The sequence below is a fragment of the Lycium barbarum genome, chromosome 1, assembly GCF_019175385.1.
Source record: "Lycium barbarum isolate Lr01 chromosome 1, ASM1917538v2, whole genome shotgun sequence".
NCBI classification, from domain to species: Eukaryota; Viridiplantae; Streptophyta; class Magnoliopsida; order Solanales; family Solanaceae; genus Lycium; species Lycium barbarum.
In genome coordinates, this window is record NC_083337.1 from 160,977,682 (window position 1) to 161,001,432 (window position 23,751).

At 35.1% G+C, this 23,751-nt stretch overlaps 2 protein-coding genes across 5 annotated transcripts; both read right to left on the reverse strand.

Moving 5' to 3' along the window:
* Nucleotides 1–1,326: 1,326 nt before the first annotated feature.
* Nucleotides 1,327–13,506, reverse strand: LOC132602368 (putative 3,4-dihydroxy-2-butanone kinase). Of its 4 annotated transcripts, XM_060315253.1 has the most exons (21): nt 13,430–13,489; nt 13,248–13,341; nt 11,234–11,307; nt 11,060–11,123; nt 10,192–10,304; nt 10,054–10,101; nt 9,727–9,798; nt 9,467–9,556; nt 7,920–8,093; nt 7,439–7,522; nt 6,720–6,775; nt 5,541–5,671; nt 5,380–5,472; nt 5,018–5,082; nt 4,587–4,730; nt 4,461–4,504; nt 3,629–3,712; nt 3,451–3,524; nt 3,248–3,360; nt 3,066–3,161; nt 1,327–1,740 (listed from the first exon to the last, which is right to left on the reverse strand). In XM_060315253.1, the coding sequence occupies exons 2-21, from the start codon at nt 13,285–13,287 to the stop codon at nt 1,615–1,617; spliced, it is 1,785 nt and encodes a 594-aa protein (XP_060171236.1). In that variant the 5' UTR covers nt 13,288–13,341; nt 13,430–13,489; the 3' UTR covers nt 1,327–1,614. The 4 variants fall into 4 exon arrangements, with proteins under 4 accessions (XP_060171236.1, XP_060171230.1, XP_060171240.1 ...); XM_060315247.1 differs by having other exon boundaries at nt 13,248–13,506; XM_060315257.1 differs by having other exon boundaries at nt 11,060–11,127; nt 13,248–13,506.
* A 5,763-nt stretch (nt 13,507–19,269) lies between these two features.
* LOC132625932 (type IV inositol polyphosphate 5-phosphatase 9-like) lies at nt 19,270–23,116 on the reverse strand. The gene is made up of 7 exons (XM_060340589.1): nt 22,939–23,116; nt 22,735–22,842; nt 21,883–22,231; nt 21,417–21,601; nt 20,874–20,982; nt 20,601–20,752; nt 19,270–20,518 (listed from the first exon to the last, which is right to left on the reverse strand). Exons 1-7 carry the CDS (start codon nt 22,992–22,994, stop codon nt 20,383–20,385), a joined length of 1,095 nt encoding a protein of 364 aa, XP_060196572.1. The 5' UTR covers nt 22,995–23,116; the 3' UTR covers nt 19,270–20,382.
* Between the last annotated feature and the right edge of the window lie 635 nt (nt 23,117–23,751).

Consider the following 23,751-nt stretch of genomic DNA (forward strand, 5'->3'; position numbering starts at 1 on the left):
TAACCGATTATATTAGCTTTTGTTGAATATTTTAATACAATGTCATCACTCTTCTCACATTTTGTGTTATTTTCTTAAGAAACATCTTAATTATATAATTGTATCTTACTAGGACTAGAGAAATATTTAAATTAAAAGTTATATGTTTTGTATCAAGACTATTCCGAAAAAAAAAATCAAAAAATCCGAGAAAACCGAACAACCTGAACAACCCGAGGTTGAAAAACCTGAATTTTATTGGTTTGGTGTATAAATTTTAAAACCCGACGCAATTGATTTGATTTGGTGTTTAAAAAATCCAAACCAACCCGGTCCATGTACACCCCTAATTACTGTCATGCGTTCGTTGTTTCAGCTTATGCTCGACATTGATTGTTGGACTATTTATAGTCCACAAACATTTAGAGCCTGTCCGGATTGGCTTATAAGTTACTTATAAGTTGTTTTCAACTTTTTTGAGTGTTTGGCTGACCAGCTTAAAGCCATTTAATGCTTAAAATAAGCTCAAAAAATTAATTAAACCCATTTGACTTAGCTTATCTAAAACAGCTTATAAGCTAAAAAAAAAAAAAAAAAATTGAACTACCCCAACTAGCCCATCCAAACAGGCTCTAAGTAACTTCTTTTTTCAATTTTAATTCTCAGCTTTTATTAACATAGAACTAAGAGAAATCACGTTCTATGTTTGATACCCTGACTATCCCAAATTAACTGGCCTAACTCGTGCGATCTTAATAGTCAGGTAGACCATTTTTAGTGGTACCTAACTACTTCTAACGAACAATACAAGCACTACTGACTGAAAAGTTTCAGATTCGTATAACTATATATAATAACACTATACTCTAACCTCCCTCCTCCGCATTGAGCTTAGCACTATTAATGAATTTTAAGTTACTCGCTAACAATTTAACTAGGTCCATCGCTTCAATAGATGGAGAAGTCTAACATAATCCTTCCTAGTGAGATGCTCCACCACACCCCTGGAATATTGAACAGGAAACCCCAAGAGACTACAAGAAGTTTTTTTGGTACATCGAAATTAAATAAGTTTCTTAAGTTCTATCATAAGCCACACGGCTTAAATCTGTCAGGAGATGAAATAAGATTATATACAAACAGAAATCCGGGACCTTCAGTGACAAATTGACTGATAGTTCAAATCACACTCCTACTTGTTTCTAGACATCAAGAGAAGTCGACAAAAACTTTCGGCTCACCTGATTATAGAGCTGCACAAAGAAAAAATTGACAAAAACAGGTTAAGGGGGCAGCATAGCAAATAAACAAAGACAATCAGAACAAGTTGTGAAGGGGCACAGATCCTAAGGTAGCAGGCATTCATGGTGCCGAATTAGAAAGTTCATTGTTACAATGAAGTTTACAACCTCGTGCACTGATTCGCATTCTACATGGCATTGTTTCTTTTTTCCACACTGTATAAAGGACTGTAACATACATTTTCTACACTCTCTCGGCTTTATGCAGGACTGCATAAGCGGAAAGCTAATTCCTCAGAAAGGTACGAGCAAAAAATTGTTGGGTTAATTTCTTCCTCGAGAAAGAGAAAAACAACTCCTGCAGGAAGTAATAGGTATGTCCAATTAAAAGTGCTTATGCTGCATTATACTTCTCCTTTACAGCTAAAGCAGCTGCTTTGTACCACGCAGCTGCAGCCATGGCGCCTGGGTCAGGAACGGATGCAAGAACATCTCCAGGTATGTAGGTTGAGCGGCCAGCCTAGAAAACAAACTGATTATGACCCTTACTGAACTAAGAAATTGGTAGCCAGATAACACCGCAGTAAAGACAGAATAAGACAAATATAGAATTTCTGTTACAAGCTTCCCATTTCAGCTCAAATTTAAATGACCATCACCTCCATTCAAACAAAGACATGTAAAGAAAATAGATAATCAAAATTCTTGGCAAAGGCTTCCAATAAATACATTAACTGGGAATTCCTTAAGTCCAAATCTCCATAAAAAATCTCAATCTATTATTAACTTCAGAAGTCCGGTAATTTCCAAGCTATAATCATATGAATTTTCACCCCTTGGAACAAAGACTTCAATCATTAGTTTTGAATACCTAAAACAATTAATGACATCTTGAACTTACTTTAAACCCTCTAGAGGTGTCAGTTAAAAACCCTTTGGTCAGGTCATGTTCTAAGTAGGCGTTTGGACTTTGGACATAAGAATTGTGAATTTGGAAGAAAGTAGTATTTGATTTCAAGTTGAAAATGGTATTTGGAAATTGGAGTCGTGATTGGACACAAATATGACTTGGAGTTGTTTTAGGATTTTTGTGAGTGATTTGGAGTGAAAATTGTGAAAACAACTTCTTGCAGTTTTTCAAATTCTGGAGTTCCAAAAAATGGTAACAATTCTACGTCCAAACAGTTTTCCGGAATAATATTCCGGAAAAAAGTGAAAACTATCCATGGCCAAACGGGCCCTAAGAGTTCAGATTTATCATTTCATATGCAGTAAAAGCAGGTACTGATCTAAATCTGGAAAAATAGGACGTGACTAAATATCTGGTAATATAAATCATAGAAATCCAAATAAACTATAGGTTCAGATTTATCATTTCATATGCAGTAAAAGCAGGTACTGATCTAAATCTGGAAAAATAGGACGTGACTAAATATCTGGTAATATAAATCATAGAAATCCAAATAAACTATAGGTATCTTCTAAAGCCAGATAAATTTGTTGAATCAATACATTAATCATTTCCCATCTTTGATTCCTTGTTGAATTGAGCCAAATAGGAAAAGGATACGAACAAATTTTCATCCTGGATTATTGCTTTAGTCTAATAGAGTGAAGATGCTTAAAGGTGTAACAGTCTCTGAAGAAGAAAGACAAGCTAAAGGTACTTTACAGTCAGTCCATCTTTTAAAGATGCTTAAGCTTCATATATCTTTGTGATGTGTCAAATATTAACCTTTTTAGCACAAACCACATAACTATGTAACATTTATAGAAATACACCATTGAAACACCACGTATGCTATTTTTCTTTCAACACATAAGAAGGGAATACAGTGACTATACCAGCGCTTGCATGTGCTTGGTTGACTCGGCTCCAGCGGATGCTGCCTCAGCAGAAATAACAAAAGCATCCACAGGGTCGTCCCCAGCATTCAACCTCTGTTGCCAATGCATAAAATTTCTTAATGAATAAGGTCTGCAGGAAAAACTGTAAATGATGTATCATGGACAAGCATTATAGTAACCTCTTTAAGAGCTGACAATGCTGGAATAAGAGCATCTAAAAGTGTACGATAACCAGCACTAGCTCCTCCATATTTACTAACAGCAGCGATAGCAGCTTCAAGCGCATCAGCCCCTGAATCAAAAGAGTAGCTTGGTACACAAAAGAAACAGTTGGAAGCAACAAACACCAAGTCTAAACTTTACTGCCGAGGAGTCAGCTTACAGTGCAGAGCTGTGACAACCGACTCAGCCTCCGCTTTCAACGTCGCATATGCTGCCTTACAGAATATATTGTATCTGTTATAAAGATATACAGATGTTTAGTGACATTGGTCATGTAAGGTAAAGCTAGGTTGAAAGGAAGAATGGGTGTAGTTAACGAGACATGGAAAATGCATTACAAGATACCGCTTGTTCCCCCCATTACTCTTCCAACAGAAGATCCAATTTCACTTATCGTTTCTGCAGGGTCATTCAATGGATAGCTGCAGGAAAAAATTCAGAAAGCACGAGTAAATTTTCTCAAAGATGAAAGTATATACCTCAAGTCACAGAATTGTTATGGAACTATCTCAAATTCATACAGCAAATGCTAAAAACCAACAGGAAGGTTTCTATAACCTTTTACACTGAAGAGAGGGAAATGAACAAAAATGAAAGAGACATAATAGAGAAGGTAATAATAACGAATAGAAATAACTATAAAAATATTAAATGAAAAGCACACAGCAGCAGCTGATTTTTCATATCATATCATTAAGTTTTTGACTACAAAGCAGATTAAACACAACTTCTTACATATCAAGCTGTCTTTCACAAACCTCACGTGTTCTCAAAGAAATTTGACCTTCCCTGTTTCAAAATGAAACCTATCTATACCCAATTACTAATTATAAGGATATCCTAAGAGCAAACAATGCTGCAGGCAGAAGTGTGCAAGCTGAAAACTGTAAAATAACCACACCACAGCTGGTGCAAGAAGGAAAAATGTGGAAAAACAAGCAGAGACGACATTTTGTCTGTACACCGAATAATTTCAAAAGTAACTAATACCTTGCTTCTAAGCAATCTTACAAGAGATCTAAAAACCCCAAGAAAAAGAGGAGGCAGATGCCTTGCTTTTTAATCCTCTAGGAGTGAGGATATGCAATAATCTTGGGAAGAATAATCTGCTGTCCTTTTTACTTTCTTGGAGACACTATATGAGGAAAAAATCTAGGGAAGAAGACTCACTACTTCTTCATGTCTTCAAGTATAGCCACTGCACCTCTGAACATCTGCAGTTTCACAGAGAAGCTTATTACATGCAGATAATGCGGGAACAAATGAAGGGAAACAAATAGGCTATCCAAGACCTACAGTAGAACCACAATCACCATCACCAACTTTACTGTCCCAATCATTCAAATTATCCCTGAGATTTACAACTTCAGTGGCTGCTGCTTCAATAGCTGCCTCAAGAACATGACCCTGAGGGCTCAGTTTTTCAGGCCGACTCGATGTCTAATAAGAGAAGAAACAGACAGTAAGACTGTAAATATTATTGGTCTGCAACAGAATTATAATATGCTATGCTGTCTCTCATCCTAAAAAATCCATAGAAGATTGAAAGCAATAGCTACACTTGACATCTGGGACAGGGACTGTTCGATCGAATATTTTTCAAGTATCAGTGACATCAAGCCCTTATTTGGGGTATGTATTCATCAGTGCTTTCAAAGTAATGATACATAGATATGAAGTACACACAAGAGTAAGAATTGCAGTTATCTCCCATAAATTTGACATACCTTGTCATTCTGGATAGAATGTGATGGAGGAAGTGGAACAGGTATCTTTGCAGGAGGCCGGTTGCCTGAAATTTTTAGCCTCCAGTAAGTAAAGTAGATTTATGTCTCAGGTAAATTGCTACAAAAGCACACAGATTATGTGCTAGTTATATCACCCACAGATATAAGAGAATACTAGTGAATTATCTAATATGAACTTTTCTCTCTGTTACTCTAGTTCTTTTACTAAGAGAAATACAAATGAGGGGGGCACTTTTCCTTGTCTAGAAATAAAAATAGTGCAAAGAAACCAGAAGTAAAAAAAGTAAATAGCATGAGCCACCCATACATAGTGCAACACAATAATAGACATAGAAACTGACCCTCAGCACCAACAGGCCAATTTGGAGCTTTGGTTGGAGCGTCTAAACGGTCTAAAATTGCTTGATCAGCCTTCATTACCGAAATTGAAAAGCCTGCATGTAACTGAAGTAAGAAATCAATGTCGTTGGGCGAAGGAAAAGGACATATGTACCTGATATACCTGCCATATCAAGTGACGTCATAAATGACCCCGTATAGACTCTATCAACAGCTAGACCATGTTCAAGCTGCAATCCTGGGACAGCCTTGCCAGCTATAATCATCAATTCCATCAATGGTGTTGCTCCTAATCTGCAGTAGGGAGGTTAAAAAAAAAAAGTACACGGTGAAAATATAAAAAAATAGGAAGTCTCTTGTTTTCTACAATATGCATTTTCAAGAGAAAGCTGATTATATAATTAGCACAATGGATTAGGTGATATAGTGGCAGTCCCCAATATCTTCTTCTTAGAACATATATGAAAAATCTATTAACTAAAAGATGAGTATAGTGCACACTCCCGAATAAAAATAAAATACTTAAACGCCTAAGCCAAGCTCCACAACTGTTTTTAAATTAGCTACCATCCACTGCAAATATCAAGTCTCCATGAATGCAAACAGAATCCATTTGAAATTTTTTCAGCTTGTGAAACTTTTCAGATCTAAAACTGATTGGGCTTGCATTGATTTGAAAAGTAAGTCAAAGCAATAAAAGAACCCAATCAATCCAGAGACTAATATTAAGCTTGTGAAGCATAGTACGTTATCTCAAGAGGCATCTTGGATTATAATGGCAGAATAAAGGAAAAAATGGCTAGAGTGCACAAACACCCTGCTGTGCAATTCACGAGCACCATCTGTTCAAAGTCATGATGTGCCATAATACAAAGTCAATCCATCCATGCTAATTTACAGAGTAAATATAGCCTTTAAAAACTCGTATTCATAAAACATTTAGGTACCGATGGCAATTCAACACATGAACAACAAATTTGACTGTTTTGTTCACATAGTTAGTGTTATAAAAGGTGTTTTCTGGGCGAGCCCCTGCAAGGCGCACTAAAAACGTACTGGCGGGCGCAAGTATTGTGGGTCGTAAGTCCCAACCTTCCAGGGCGTTCGCTTAGGCGTAACACCCAACTTTTCGGGCCAGGAACAGATACGGAGTAAAGCATGCTACCAGGATCTTTCTACACTATAAAACCAACTCTGCTCCCTCAACCAAAAATGCGAGAAATGGGAACGATGGGCAAGGCAACAGAAAATGAGAACAGAACGTGATAACTAACCCGCCTCGAATACTTGGAGGATGGTGATAACAGAGGCATCTATAGACAGGAGTAGAGCTGAAACTTACCCATTAATCAGGAGCACGACTCTACTCCCACGTGTGATTGGAACATAGTTGGTCTCCTACAAAGACATTCAGTGACAGTTAAAGTTCCATCTGCAGAACAAGTGTCATTAACTAAGCTGAATGACACCAAGGTTGTTGGGAGGGGGGATGCACTTGAATAATTGCCTGTGATATCCTCCACTACCTCACTAAAAGAAACATGAAAAGATAGACTGATCGCATAAAAGCTCCAAAACTTTTCTTTATTTCTTTTTTCCCTCTACTAATTAACCTAACTAATGAATGATTCTTTTTAATGTGATTCAGTTAATAGTATAACTCCAAAAAATGTTTCTACTTTCCTCTTCATTCTTACAAGATGTTGGGCCCCCCAACAGAATATTTTGCTCAACTTAACTTCTTCACGAAAATGTAAGAAAAAACATATTAGAATCCTCCTCATTAATGTGGCATTATAGTGTACATAAATGGCAAAGATCAAAACCTTACATCTACATAGTTGTACTTTTTTGGACTCACTTTTCTCGTTTATTTTAGTACCCACAAAAAAAAAAAAAAAAAAAAAAAAGAGGATCAAATGTTTATCTCAGCAAAAGTAAAAGTGATTCCACTTCATCCTTTCCAATTCATAGTAATGATTCAAGCAATCAGACAACTTTTAGTGCATCAATTACTAGTGCATATCAACTCAAACTTTCATACTCCAAGTATTCACATACCGACGACAAAATCTCCTTCAGAACATGAGAAACCACCACATCTACTGGTTGAAGGTCAGCTACAGCAGCTCCTGGTTCCCCATGCTGAAAAAGGGAGAAAACAGTGCAAACAATTTGAGAATGAAGAATTGAAAATCACAGAATTCTAAGTAGTCTGTCAGCCCTTAACCGCCACTTAGATCTTGGAAGTTTCAACTGCAGCACAGAGGTTAAAAATTTTACACACACTTGAAGAGACCCAACTGCTTCTACCATTGAAGAATCATCGAGTATCGAAGTGCTATAAACAGACTCAAAGTGCTATAAACAGAAACCATAAGAACGATATCCACAGCACCCCAAGGTAAATTACAGGATTATCATGTCTCCAAAACATGAATGTAATATGTCGTGTTTGATCTAGTAAAAGCATGACTTAGTCAACTTCTTCCCAATTGCTACTATCAATCATGAGTGCCCTTGTGCCTATGGAGGAACTTACTATTCCAAGACCAAGCTCCATCTTTCCTGGGCCTAAACGGTCTGAAGTCACCTGTCCAGGCAACGTGCAAACAGATAATGCAACACCCATTGTCCCAACCATTTCTGATGCACGTTTTGCTTCAGCTGCAACATCAGCAAGGGGAAGACCACAAGCTGCTGCAGCACCAGCAACCTGAGATAAGTGAAATTCAGAAAAAATACATGGAAAAGCAACTGAAACCAATGATATTTGCAAACTTTAACCAAACTTCAATACGGTGAGACACATAGGTAAAGTGACTGCTACCCAAATTAGCCAGTATCACATGAAACTGAATTCAACAAAGAAACAGAAAAGATCAATTTAGTCTTTTTCTTAATATGTATAGTTCTGCATAAGAAGCACAACAACATTCCAAGTACCCTCTATAACAGAGAATTGAAGGAACAACTTGTCAAAAGACTATGACAATTTTGGTAAGTTTAACTTTAGTGTCCTTCAGATAATTTGGATATGTGATCCCACCCGAACCACCCCCACCCCGAAAGAACCAAACACACACAGATACACCAGAATTAGAAATAGAGAAACATGTGAACACAAAGGATGATGGACGTTCCACACCTAGAATGTCCTCATTACGACATTTTTTGTTTTGGTTGCTGTATCTTCTTTTTTTCACAGGATCAAGTTGGCTTCATGTTTCGTTACTCCAAAAGAGTTGAAGGCCACAGCAGATGGAAATTCTCAAGTAGGTACGAGATTAGAATATGGAACTTCCAATATATCAAGAATATCTGTATATATTATTTTAGTTGAATAAGCTTTTTCAGCTTTTAGGGGCTGAAGGTTTTAGTAAAGTACTATTTGGCTCACAACATTGAAAATACCAGCTTTCTCATCATGAATTGTAAATAGTTGAAATTGTTGTCACTCTAATGATCAGAGATTCTGCAACAATTATCAACAATTGAAAAGAAAAGAACTCTAAAGAGATGCTTAATACTATTGTCTCTCGTGAGAAGAAAAAGCAGTTGAAAAAAAGAAAGCTAACAATTTTGATTTTTTTCAGAAATCACCAAAATGCCGTCTGTGACCTTATCAATCTCTTTTTATTGAAGTTGGTTTTTCCTTTGAAGTCCTTAGAGTTTAGAGAATCTCAAGACCTTGGAACAACATTATGTAATGTGGCACAGTAAATGAAGTATATTGTTCTATATAGCTGTGTGCCACACTAATATGAAACTCAATGGAGTAGGAGGTCCCATTAAAACATGTGAATGCACTAGGAACTTAAGGAAAAAGAATCAGATATATTACAATCCAAAACCATAATATAATTCTCTCTCTCTCTCTCTCTCTCTCTCTCTCTCAGAGAGAGAAAGATAACTAGATAGACACACAACACACAAATAACTCCAGTATATTCTGTAGGTGGTATCATAAGAAAAAAATTGATTTAAACTGCGACGAAAATTGTAACAGCTACAATCACGTCTGAAGTCTAATATCTATGTCTATTCAAATGAAATCTAAAGACATGCACAAAGATAGAGATTGTGAACCTTGTTAACAAGAATTGTCCCTGCCAAACCTCTTCGCCCAGCAATGCCTCTTGGAGGTGGTAAAGCACAGTCATCACCAACGATGACCATCTGGTGACAAAGATAAACATACACATGTATATCAGTGTGCACAAATCTTCCAGCTTTTTATGATTAATTGGCTATTGCAATCATCATTTATCATAATCATAATAATAATAATAACAACAGCAACAATAATAACAACAAACTAATTATAGATTCTGATATCACAGTTATACCTCTACTTTATAACCTTCAGATTTCGCTTGTTCGGCAGCCAAACCAAAATTCAATCGATCACCAGTATAGTTCTGTAACAAACCAAAGTGCGTTGTAATTACGAAATGTAAGCAAATCATGAAATAACTTCATTATGAGTTATGACCATAAATGAAGAATGTAATAGCGATCCACAGCAGCTTTCTTTCAACAGTAAATTTTCCAGTTTAACCAAAAGTAGGATGACGATTGGTGATCTTTTACGTGCATCGTCAACCCCATTAAACCTAGATTCTAGAGTTAGACAAGGAGACAGTAATTAAATTAACAACTAGGATTAGTGGTACCGTGACAATAAGAAGGCAACCCATGGGACCTGTGACCGCTCGTATGCCCTAAATTGAATCAGATCAGTAGGCAGACATCATTAGGGAAGAACTTATATAGGTCTATGTGCTAATCAAAAGGGTAATAGTATATCATACAGCAAGAATTGAGTCAACATTTGGAGAAGCAAAAACGTCCCCACAGATAGCTGCAGTCAGCATCCCTTCTCCAACATATCCAGCATGAGCAGGTTCATGACCACTTCCACCACCTAAGATATAGAAGTACCAAGATACCAGATTAAACTGCACTTCGCTACACTGAAGTTCCAAAGATACATCCCAAGTTTGAGTTTGATATTCCCAAGAATACTTTTTAGTCATGAATATTCCTACATAATTAGTGGTCAAGGTTGTTCTGTGGCTCTGTCCAGCGAAGGAAAAGAAGATGCAGAGCAGGGGATGCAGCTCCTTTGAATATTATGTGGGTACAAAGGTGAAACAAACAAGAGCGCCTTGAAGGTGTGGAAAACAATTTTGTGCATTCGAGGGCATGTCTTTTATTTCTAGTAAACTTTTAGAGCACCCATGAGGTTTATGTTAGTATAGATGTTTGGGTGTTATTTGTAGAGAACCATCCTTTTTTAGGTTCTATACCACTTCTTTATGTGAAGTTCCTAACCAAACTGATAAAATTATTACCCTATCAAACGAAAAATGATTAGTCATTGCATATTAAGGAACTACCGAAAGCTGTATTTAGTTTTAAACACAAAAGTGCAACAGAATCTCGTAAGCAACTTATATTTTCTTTCAGAAGAGGTAAGCAAGCAATGCATAAAAGACCTATAGTCTAACTCATTATAAGAAGCTTCCCAGTTTCACTATAATACAAATTAGATTAGTTTGTCCAGCTTGATCTATTTCCAACTCATGTATGGCGCTCTGAATGCAAAATTATCAGTGCTATTAGTGAAAAGAAACTCCAGTGTTGAATATAGAATGAGACGCGGTTCAAATAGAAGACCTGATATGACTGCAACTTTGTCATATTTTGCACCAGAAACATCAGCACGCAAGACAACCTTAACCTGGCTTTCAGCACAGAAGATCACATGTTACAACCAACTTGCAACACTTATTATCTTAGTAGAGCATCATATAAACAAAAAAGTGAAGAAAGTAACTAAAGGCAGATCACCTCAGGAAAACCATCCAGATACTGCAAACCCGGATAGGTCTCAATAAGTCCCTCAATGAACTCTGTCACAACATCTGCAAATCATTGCACTTCAGTATCTACAGCAGATAAATATTTAGGCTTTCCATACATAACATATGACCTACAATACCTATTATAAGCTTCACAAAGATCTATAACATCTAATCATGCCCATATTTTGGTAGCGCCTGCACTGACTATTGGGGATGTTTCCAGTAGTAAGTTCTTTTTTCTGTACTAAACGTTTCACTTTGGTAATAATACAAGTTACAACAACAACAACATACCCAGTGTAATCCCACGAGTGGGATTTGGGGAGGGTAGGATGTATGCGAACCTTACCCCTACCTTTGTGGGGTAGAGAGGTTGTTTCCGGTAGACTCTCAGCACAACAACGCATAACCGAAACAGGGTAGAAAGAAGTAGAAAAATATCGGCAGCAAAGTATCAAGATAAACACACCCAATGAAACAGATAACAATCACAAACTAAGTAAAAGATACTACGCAAGTACTAAAAAAATACTACTAATAAGGAGAAAAGGAGAAGAGGAGACTAGCCCCCTGTCCCCACCACATAAAGGTGCTACAACCAGAGGCAGAATCAGGATTTGAAGCTTGTAGGTTCGGAGTTCTAATTTTTTAAAGTTACTGGGTTCTAAATTAATAATTTGTACATATTTGACAAAAAAAATTATACAAATATATGGTTCGGACCAAAGCTACTGGGTTCGGCCGAACCCACGCTGGAAGGGCTAGCTCCGCCCCTGGCTATAACACTCGACTACCTACTAACCTTCTACCCTAATCCTCAACCTCCAAACCTTCTAAAAAAAATCATGCCAATACAGATGACATACACAAATGTACATACGTATCTATTGTTTTTTATAATAATTGTTTATTATTATTATTACATAAGGGGGTAAGGAAAGGGGATTATAACGTGGGGATTCAAACCCTCACCAACAAGATGAAAGTTCAGGTAGCCAACCAACTGAGCTACTAGATCCCCACTACATACGTATCTATTGAAACAGAACATGATATCACTCAACTACACCTCAATAGCAAATTGGCCCCCATCAGCTACATTTCGGTCATATTCAGGCCCATTTCATTACAACACCAGTAATTCGTCTGTTAACGTAAATTAAGCACCAGAACAGGCTTCCCAAATGTTCTGGAATTTTAAAAGAAAAAAAGAAAACACTTCTATCCTTTCCCTCTCTTCGACACATATCAACTTCCTTTAAGTTTTCAATGACAAACCTAGCAAATTAGAAGTTCAACCTAATACCTATAAGTGTTTCTTTAATTCCTAAATTTGACTTGCCTTCATTTCCAACAAAACAAAACACTAACGTCAATTTTATTCTTTTCTACATTCACAAAAGATCCTATATACTCAAACAACTTGTTTAATTTGTCATTTACCGTAAATTCAGCGCCAGAACAGGCTTCACAAATGTTCTTGAATATCAACTTACTTTAGGTTTTCTATGATAAACATAGCAAATTAGTACTTCTACCTAATACCTATAAGTGTTTTTTTAATTCCTAAATTTGACTTGCCTTACTAATTTCAATTTTCTCTTTTCTACTTCCATAAAAGATCATATATATACTCAAACAACTCATTTAATCAAAAAAAAAAAAAAAAAGTAAAAACCACCTTTCTCAAATTTTCAACAAACAAAACTTCCTCTCTCAAGCAATGCACATAAACAATCTATCACATCAAGATACAACATGCAATCGAATTTAAAAAAAAAAAAGAATGATACAGTAATTTTAGGGATTTAAGTTCAGTTACTCAAACAACTAGTTTAATTTATTTTTTTAAAAAACTGCTCAAATTTTGAACAAACAAAAGTTCCTCTGTAAAGCAATGCACATAAACAATTTGTAACATCAAGATATAATATACAATCGAATAAAAAAAAATAACAAACGAAAAATGATAAGAGTAATTTTTAGGGGTTTTCAGTTACCATTAGGGTCGTTGATGAGTTTCTTGCTTTGAAAAGCCATCGAATGAGTGAGTGATTATTATTATTATTATTATTATTATTATTATTATTGTTACTGCATTTAACAGAAGAAAAATAGAAATTAGGAAGCCCGAAAAAAGGGATTTTATAGAAGTGAAGTGTTGTCTTCTTTAGAAAGAAACCTGAGAGGGTTTTGTAGAGTGTAGAGTTGAATTTGTTGAATGCTTTGTCTGAACCAATGCAAAAAAGAGAGAGAGAGAGAGAAAAAAGAAATTAAAGAAAGTTGTAAAAGGAATTATTACGGCTTATTCTTCTTTATATGAACAATTTAAGTATATTTAATATTATCCAGTCTATGAGAACTTATTTTATTATTTATCCAACTAAAAATTGATTGAAAAGTCATTTATCTGTTTGGTTAAGTTTTTTGAAAAATTAGGGTATTGATTCCTTTTTTTTTTACGAGAAAAGGTACTTTGTACTCATTTTGGAGAGCACTTAAAGTGTGGCCTAACTTTTATAAGCAGTTTTTTAAGCAAAAGCGTATAGAAGAAATATTTTCTCCAGACAAAAATATTTCTTATCATAGTTTTATATTTATTAAAATAGTCTTTTTTTTCCTTAATATAACACAATTGTTATTGACACGTCATTTTGGCAATTTGATACTCAAAGTATTTTAAAAAAAAGTTAATCAAACATAAATTATTTCTAATATGACAAAAGTATTTTCAAGTGATTTGACAAGATACAAATAAATTTGCTCTATTGACTATTTTGAAACTTCATTTATAAAATAAATTATTCAGAAATACATTTTAAAATTGCATGTGACGTCACTTTTCTGGTAATTAACAAAAATGGAAAATCACTATTATTTGTTAAGAAAGAAAAAAGAAATAAAGAAGAAGCGGACAATTTTGGATGCTCCAATTGGGCCACCAATATTCAGATGGTAGATTCAAACCATAACAACTTATTTTGTTTTTTTAGCCTATTTTCTTACTTTTGCTAGAAATTTGGTGAATATAGTTAATTACAATGACCTAAGCTGATAATATGTTAGCTAGTTAGTCAGATCTTATCGATTGATTAGAAACCAATGATTGCAATCTAGTATTAAAATATGGCTTGGATGAATACCCTTGATATATATGATGAAATCTTATGTTAATTACAATAATGGGTTACTTCTTTATGTATTTAGTACGGTTATATCTCTTTGAGGTTTTGCTAACGTAGAATTTGTTTTAAAAAAGTAAACATAATGATGAATATTTAATTCAAAGCACTATTTGCCTATTTATCCTATTACTTTGTTGGAGTCACTATCCTTCCTTTTTCAAAATGCTTTGTTATGCTTCCTATAATATTTTGTCATGGTTTCTTCACTTCCGTTTTCTCTTTCATTTCTTTTTCGACCTGCCTTGACATGTCATTTCTTCATTTTCTTGTGCCGAGGATATGTTGTTATTGTTATTGTGTTATTTGGGTATTTAAAAACGAAGTTCAAATGTGATTCAATCTTTTGTTTATTTTTCACTACAAATTCAAATATTAGAGGGTCTAATTACCTCACTATCCTTGTCTGAACTGCATCCATGACATCCTTATACCGAATCCCACCTTAAACTGATAGCCTATTTGGCCATATTTTTGAATTGTCAAAAGTGATTATTTTAAAAAATTGAGATGTTTAGTCAATTTTTTTTTAAAAAAAGGTAGTTTTCTCCATAAGCACTTTGAAATTTTGGGCAAACGCAAATATGGAGGAGGCACGAGAGATAGGATTAAAAAACAAAGTTATACGAGACAAGGTAGGATTGACCTCCGTAAGGAACAAGACGATGGAAGTGAGATTGAGATGGTTCGGGCATGGAAAGAGGAGGTGCGAGAATTTTGCTATTTTGATGTTTTATTTTTCTCATAGTCCTGCATTGGTTACATTTATTTTGGGGAGGTCTATCGGAAACAACCTATTTACCCCATAAAGGTAAAGTTAAGGTTTGCATATATCCTATCTTTTCCAAACACTTATTGAATTATACTGAGTATGTTGTTGTTGGCCAAATGGAAATTACTATTCCAGTTAGACAAAAGTAATTTTCAAGTGGATTAGCCAAAAATAAATTCGTACTCTCCCAAAATAAATTTTCAGAAAATATTTTAGACTTTAAAATAAGTAAATTTCGGAAATCTCGACAGACTATGAATAAGTGGGTAAACACGGTAAGCATAAGAGTCAAATGTTTGAAGTTTGTGATTGTTGTACTCGACTTAAGTTAATTTCTTGAAATTACTCAATATTTATAACAATACCGATCAATCAACTCGATAAACAAGCAGATAACTAGAATAATAGTATATTTATCAAGGAAAGTGATTTTCCATGAAAGAATAGAGAACTGAAAATTGATGTAAATTGTTTGTACTTGTCTTTTTTTGTATTTCTAGTAGTGGAAATCTAAGATGCATTGTTAGACCAGCAATTTTTTAATACTATGCAGATTAAATATTTCTAACAAAACTATATATAGATTAAATGATAGCTAGTTTTAACTATGATGAAGTGTGAAAATGTTAGAATATGTCTCCTCAAAAGTATGTGATTTTGCCTTTCCAACCAATTGATGTAGAAAGAAACCTAGACTTATTCATTCCTTCTCAAACTCACCTAGAGGTCATTTTCATCTCGTAAAGCGATATTTCTCTCTTTTATCATCTCTTCATGGACATAGAGCTTCGGTTCCCTTCTTCCTAATGGACTACAACAACATCCGCATATAATATCACATCTCTATAATAGCTAAATTTTTTGGGAATTCATTTTTTATGTTATATTTTACTTCTTTATAACAACATTTTACCCATAACGTCAACGACCAACTTTATAACAGTACGCTCTTTATAAAATTACTCTCAATATAACAACTATCTTCTTCTTTTTGTGCTAATATAATAATTAACGATCTTTATAAAAATAAAATATTTATGATTACCCATAATAAGTGTAGAGATTTTAACTAAATATTTAATTTGATACTTTAATATACTATATCTATGACAGAATATTACATACGAATACATATTTGTAATCTAAAAATATCATCATATTCTATTTTTATTTATAAGTAATTTTCAAAAAGGAAAATAAGTGTTATATCACCATTAAGAGGTTGGAATCTACGAAACAAGCTACAATTATAAATTTCGTCCATCAATCTTAAAGAATTTAATTTTCAAGTAAATTTAAAATGTTTGCCTTAGAGCTTAAAATCAAGTGCGGCTCAATGGAATCGTGGCCTAAAGCTAACCTTGATAAGAAGGCCTAAAGTTTATCTAATTAAAATTCTATATATTTTTTCATTTGAAGTCTATCCTTTTAAATTTTTGGGATGAAAAATTGTTAATTCCTCTGATCATTTTTTTATGATATACCTCGTTCAGTGGACAATGTAACAAATTAATGTAATCAATCCTTGTAATTCCAATCTAGAACACTTTATGTTCTAAATAATTAACGTAAACTTTGTCTATAGAAACCTTGAAAGGATAAAAATATCATCGAAAGCTAGATTTAGATCAAAATTGATTCAAGTAATTGAAGACGATGTAAGTAGCTACTAATTTAATTATGTATTTCTTTCATCATATTTACATCAACCATAATATATTGAACTTTTGATTAATGATAGGATCAATTTCTTGGGGCCCTAATTTGTTGGGGCCAAAAGCTTATGCTTTAGCCACTTGGGGGTTAAGCCGGCACTGCTTAAAACTTTCGGTTATGAATTTATTGAAATTGCGTTAACTTTCTTTAATGTTTAGTTAGTGAAGCATGCATATCTTTGGAATTTAAAATATAGATAATTTTTTTTAATAATATTAAAAAATAAAACATTAGATTTTATGTATTTTTTCACCTATAACAATCAACTATTATATAATGTTTATAGGTGTATAACAACTATTATTTATAACTTCGATAAATTTCTGACCAAACAATGCTGTTATGGAGAGGTTTTGACGGTATATGATCTGTGACAATTGTCATCCACAAGAATAATTTTGAAATTGAGAGTCTAAGAAAACAAATTAGAGAAAATTGTCCAACGAACTGCCAGTGTCACGTTTAGGAAAAATAAATATAAACCAGCCTCTAAACCCGTGTATTTTGATAGGCGAAACCGGAAAGGGAAAAAGACAGTTCATTTCTTCTCGCATTGTACGAATGCGTATACAGAAGTATGACACCAATACATCCTACAATGCATTGACTGTGGTCTGTTTATTTAGAAAACGAACGTGTAAATTTTCATTCCACAATGCATTGACTGTCACTGATTAATCAGAAATAATTGATGCTAGATATCATAATTTACTCGGGTTGCTATTCAATCTCGTACCTTTTGATTATCAGAAGTTGCCCACGGATTAAGCATGTAGTTAATTGTTAGTGTTGTACATACCTGCTGGTTTTCACAGGGTTTTGCCGACAACATTAGCTAGTTTTCGCCTGCCTTTTAAGTGTTCTATCATTTCAAGCAAAGTATAAAGGAAAGATGCTAGAAGAGTAGAAGGTTATACTTATATATACACCAAGTACAAACATGATTATGCTTTGGTACACTATACTATTGAACTTGTTTTCAATGTAGGATGTATTGGTGTCATACTTTCACAGTTTCACTTCTATTCTTATTATGCATTGGCAAGGTTTAGCTCATGCAAAGAAATCCTATCCATAAGATAAAGCTTAATTGTATTCTGCTTTTGCATTTTTGGCGTAAACAAGAGTATATAAATGACACAGAGACTCTCATACAGTTCCTAGAGTCTATAGTTTCTAATTGATTTTTGTGTAAGCTTATATTTAGAGTCCGACCCTTGTAACTATGGCCCTCAGAGGCTCTCTTGATTTCAATAGCTGTTACATCTCACAAAAAAAAAAAAAAAAAAAAAAAAAAAAGGAAAAAAGAAGAAGAAGAAGAAGAAGTGAACACCTTGTTGTATCTTTATCTATTTACCAGTTTTAAGGCTGTCAAATGTACGGTCCATGCATGCACAAACTCTTGACGCTTTTTCTTAAAGTACCTTTTAATGTCATATTTGCCTAATTACTACAACAACAACATAGCCAGTGAATATTTGCCTAATTGTCTTCTCAAAAAAATGTCATATTTGCTATACACTACGGTCCCATGGTGATGTAAGGCCCTTAAGTGGTCAACAAAATAATGTAACTGTACATACAATAATAAGCTACATGAACCTTATATAAGCTTGTTTTCAAGAGGGTTAAAGAGATGCAAGAAAGTGAAATTTTGAGATATCCAAGATATTCTATGATGATAAACTGCCTAATCTCACTGTGTTGATGATTTTGATTCTCCAAGTTCTTCAAAGAATTACTCTTCAATTTTGAGAGATATAAAAGATGTTTTGAGGGAAAGAAAGATCATATTTCCGATGTAAAGCAGAGTTGTTTACAAAATTTATACTTTCTGTGCAAGGGTTGTAAGGTGGAGAATATGACTTACTTATTGGATTTTTTGGCTGATATGAGGAAATTGTAGAGAAATTGTAATACTAAACTGGTTTGTACTACTTGCAGTACCATCACTAATATTCAATACCAAAGGCACCTAATGCCCAAAGAGTTGCTTCCTCATCTTTGTAAATTGATAAGCTCTGCAGCTGTCTTTTGTCAGTTCTCTTGTAGGTGTTTGTTTTGATCTCATATAGTCTTTTCAGTATCTTCAACACTTAAGGGCTCGTTTGGTTGGAAACAACTTATCCCGGGATAACTAATCCCGGGATTAGTTATTCCACCCTCCAAGTGGGATAAAAAAAAAACTCTAATCCAGGGATAACTAATCTCGGGATTAGTTATCCCGAGTTTTTTTTCCAACCAAACGTGGGATAAGGTGGTACTAATTTTTATCCCAGGACTATTTTTCTCTATCCATCATACCAAACGAGCCCTTAGAGTTTGTGTGTTTCGGATATGTTGGCTGCTAATTGTTCGTTGTATTTGTGTTAGTAGGCAACTGAGTGGTAAAAGGATTAATCAATTGCTAATAAACAGTAAACTTTACTTCAAATACCTAAGTGGAATCAACAGACACAGGCATAGCATTGGATCTCTACAGCCTTTTCTTGCCACGGTGAGTTCATACGATACCCTTGAGCTGATACTATTTGCAACTACTAACAATAATAATCTAAAATAAAGAGCAAACAGTGATGTGAGCACAAAAGAACTAGATGGAAGTTCAACAAAAAATTAAAGCTATGGTGTTCCCAGGAATAAGGATGAAGTGAAGCAAGCTTGTTCAGTTGGACAGATGCTACTTGGGTGTTGTTCTGTTTGTATTTATTCTCATGCTAAACATTTGCTTGATAGAATGACCTGAATGTTGACTAATCTTGTCTTTCTATAATTGGTGCTGGTTGGGGCAGGGTGGTTTGCATCTTATGAACTTGCCCGTTGTTTATAACAATAGAACAAATACCAGCAGTTTGTGCTTTCCCTTTCTGCTATTGTGTAATGAAAGTGCAAATAGCAAACTCTCTGTCCTAGTGAAAACATTTGTACTTTATTTGTTAAGGTACAATTTACATGCATTTTGTCGTTTCTTTTTTGATCGGTGCATTTTATAGTTTCTGTTGCCACATCTATTCTGATATGAACCGTGTATTTCCTTTTCTGGATCAATATAGCTTCCATGTTCCTAAAAGATACTTCAACAAAATTATGCTTGCCTCACCTTTCCACAATCCCTTTCTTTTTCGTTTCTCTTATTTGCAACAAAAAGAAATCTTGAAATGAATCAGCCAGAAAATTCATCATCCCCTTGCTTCTCCCTTACTCTCGCAACAAAAGAGAAACCTATAACACGAAATGTCAGCAAGTGGCCAAATTTACCTCATCACTTTGGACCCAAATTCTAGGCTCTTAATTTCTTTTTTCACTGTCTTTTTTTCCACTTATTGTGTTCTGCTGGTGTTTTTGTTTGAATACTTCTGGTGTTTCAGTATATTTACCATACACAATAATCACTATTGTCATTATTAGAAATTTAGAAGTGCTTCACAAGTGGTCAAAACTGTACAACAAGGCTTTCCAAGTCCTCTAATATAATGGTGATGGAACCTTGACCTCTGCCATGAAAATTGCCCGTACTGGTCTGTGGTCTGACAATCTGAACTCACCTCTATTATACTGGCTTTGCTTCAGTCCCTTGCCAAACCATATAATGCGATCGCACCTACAGAATGTTTTTCTTTATTAGATATGCCTAGTTTCATTAGCTTTTATGTAAAAAGTTCTAATGTTCTGTCACGGCTTACCAAGCTGGGGCTCGACTCTTTCCCCTTTTTCTGTTCTGACTGCAGCCATAATATTCATCAGAATCTGGAAAATATTTATATGTTGGCGCAAACTCAATTTCTTCCTCTTGCCAACCTTTGAAAATACAGCCTTCTCTTAGCTCGGCCTTCAGCTTCATTTTTTCCAAGTTTTCAATGTAAACTTCAAAATAGTGGTGATACTAAGAGTACTAAACTCACTACATGTTTGGATACTTTTTGGAACTTCAAAATTATTCTTTTTGCTTCCAGTACCTGATCCTTTTGTAGTAAGATGCTCCACTGCCCTTCGTTGACTAATGATCTTGTTGTGGCTTCCGGTAAGTAAATCCTATAATTCAGGTCGCCTAGCCAAATCACCCTACTGTATGACATAAACCAGCTTATAGTTGTTAGAAGATATTTTAATATATTCACTAGTTGATATATAATACTTAACCAATATGTAAGTGAAGTCTTCTTTGTTGTGCTAAAGAAATGCAAGTGCAAAATTATTTGCCCAAATGCTGACATAAGGCTTCATAAACATCAACAATCTCTCTCTCATTGATCTTTTATGCTTCTTTTTATGATCAATTAATCAACTGCTATTGTCTTGGACTGAATATTAGTGTTGGCTTCTTGACTTTAGGAAGCATAATGAAACCGTTTACTCTGTCATCTGCAGACTGGCAGCTAATGCTGTATCAAGAGTCAACAACTATAACTTTGAAGAAAATTGCTAAGATGAGGAAATTCCATCCTCTGGGAAAAGATTTTTTTGAGATTGTTAATAATATTGTAAAAAGGTATACATACTCGTGCTGTAGAATTTTTCTTGGCAAATACTGAAATGAGTCACAAGGAAATTTTGTGCGTGATAGTATTTGGGAGGCATCGGCATTTCTCTGTCTCTCATCTCCTTCTTTTCCTCCCGAAGCCAAATGACTACACACAAAGCAGAAGCTTGTTTCATGCAACCAAAATCTAACCGACACTGAACCCTGTATATCAAATATACTGAAAATTAGTAAACTGAACATTAGGTACATATGATTGTGTTTCTATCCAGTTTGTTTCATTTATAGGCCATATGCACTTCTGTTTATTGGAGTGAACACCCTGGGTGTGGGGTGGAGTGGTTTTGTGGGGGGGGGGGGGGGGGGCAGCGTGTGTAATAACTCCTGTTGCTTGTTCCTTGAATTTGCCAGTAACTATTCTTGATTATTTAGTAGGAAATGTGTTATGATGAACAAGAAATAGAAATTTAATATCAACTTTGTACCTTGTTTCCAAGGTAGCCAAAAATACCACAGCCTACACTGGAGACACTTGTATGACTGATATAGGGAAGGAGTGGAGATCGCACCCATATGGTGATAAAAATTCCCACCATTTGCTTGCTAATTATGCATTCAAATTGTGTTGAGTTTTCCATATTGAACTTCAAGGAACTCCCTTTCTGTAGTGGGTAAACCTTTTGACTTTCTTCTTCCTCTGCCTTCTGAAGGGTGATGTTGTTGACAGCTATCTTGTTCAGAGCTTTGCCAATAAGAGAATTCCATTGCATGCATAAATTTGTATTCTCTGGCACTATAACGCTTCCAGCATTCAGAGGTACAATTTCTTGAAACCTGATAAAAGTAGTTTGTTCAAAAGTTGTGTGTTCTTGAAAGTAGAAGGTAGACCCCTAAATACAGCAAGTATCAGGATATACTACTTCATTGATTAGGCCACCTGATACCAGATGGCTTGAGATTATAAACGGGATGGGGTGTGACGGGTGAAGCCTTACCCCGCAAAGTTTTAACTTGTCTCGACATATCTCGCTTAGCATTATTTTCCCCTTCTATTTTAACTCACTCTGCCTCCCATAGAAAACAGGTTATGCCCACACTTGCTTTTGAAGTTAAAAAAAATTGATTTGCCCCCCCTAGCCCCTGCATAAGAGCTGCCTTTCCCTGCCATGTTTATGATTTGCCCCATCCCCCTCTGCCCTGTTGAAATAGGCACAGATGGTGATGCATTTGCATGGCGCCTTACCCCCAAGGGTGGCAGCATATGCGAAATGCAGCCATCAGGTGCTCTGGGCGGCTTATCCATTAGTGCAGTGCAGTATAATAAAGTTAAAGGTTACCCGAGAACATAAATATCAGCCAAGTCATTTTGAGTATCGAGCAAGTCCTCCATGTTCAAGTCGTTGGGTGGTGCAATGCCTCCAACATTCCACGAGCTAACAAATAACCTTATTGAGGAAAAAAAAGAAAAAACAACAACAACAACAATGAGATAAATGGCAGTATAGAGAAGAATTATAAATGTTATCATTGCATTGACGTACGTAACATTTGGTAGCTCAGCTGAGGGAGCTAATGTTGTGTCACAGTCAGCTAACATATTCTCATCATCCAGTCTGCTCTATTGGATGGTGTTTGCTGCTAAACTTAGCTACATGACCTTGAACAGAGGGCAGAAGAGTACTAAAGAAAACAAGAATTTTACATTATCATGTAAGCAGAGTGCATGTGATTTTTTTTTTTTTTTTGGGGGGGGGGGGGGGTTGGGGGTGCGGGGTGGGGTGGTTAGAGAAAGAGAGAGCAGTGGTAATGGAAGCTAATAAGTTAAATAAAAGTGCTGGTATATCTCTATATAAAGGGAAGGAGGCTGAAGATTTGTAAAGGAGGGAGATCTAGAGATGTTAGGTTTTCTTTGGATGTTGAGAGTGTAAATGATACTGTGGTGGGCTCTATAATACACCAATAAAGAGAAAGTAATTGTTAAACAAGGTATTAAAATTGAAGCAGACAATTAATGTAAAAATAGTTAGTCGGTCATTGAGAGGCCAAGATCATAAGGGAGGTGATGTGAGCAATGATGCAAGTTGGATTAGGATCTTCTATTAAATTTTAACTTTCTTACTTATGGAAAACCAAAGAGGTTATCTCATTCTTTTGATCACATTGAGGACTTTGTAACATTCAAGGATCGTTGCCACCTTTGTGTTTCTGTTGTTTGGTCTTGGTGAACTTTGCACTAGAATCAAGAATCTACTTGTTTAGTAAGAAGCTATTTTCTTGCTTGGGTTATTCAGGGAAAGTGCATGAGTGAGTAAAAAATAGAAAAATAGGTAAAGGGATATGAATAACACTTCTCT

Bases quoted from the DNA above. Each gene is read 5' to 3' on its own strand.
- LOC132602368 (XM_060315247.1), bottom strand. From the start codon at position 13,287: ATGGCTTTTCAAAGCAAGAAACTCATCAACGACCCTAATG. The intron at 5,672-6,719 runs GTAAGTTTCAGC...TCCCTACTGCAG, and splicing joins GTCGTGCTCCTGATTAATGG to ATTAGGAGCAACACCATTGA. The intron at 3,525-3,628 runs GTAATGCATTTT...TCTTTATAACAG, and splicing joins GGGGGAACAAGCGGTATCTT to ATACAATATATTCTGTAAGG.
- LOC132625932 (XM_060340589.1), bottom strand. From the start codon at position 22,994: ATGTTAGCTGACTGTGACACAACATTAGCTCCCTCAGCTGAGCTACCA. The intron at 22,843-22,938 runs GTACGTCAATGC...TTCCTCAATAAG, and splicing joins GCTGAGCTACCAAATGTTAC to GTTATTTGTTAGCTCGTGGA. The intron at 21,602-21,882 runs GTACAAAGTTGA...TTTGATATACAG, and splicing joins TTGGCTACCTTGGAAACAAG to GGTTCAGTGTCGGTTAGATT.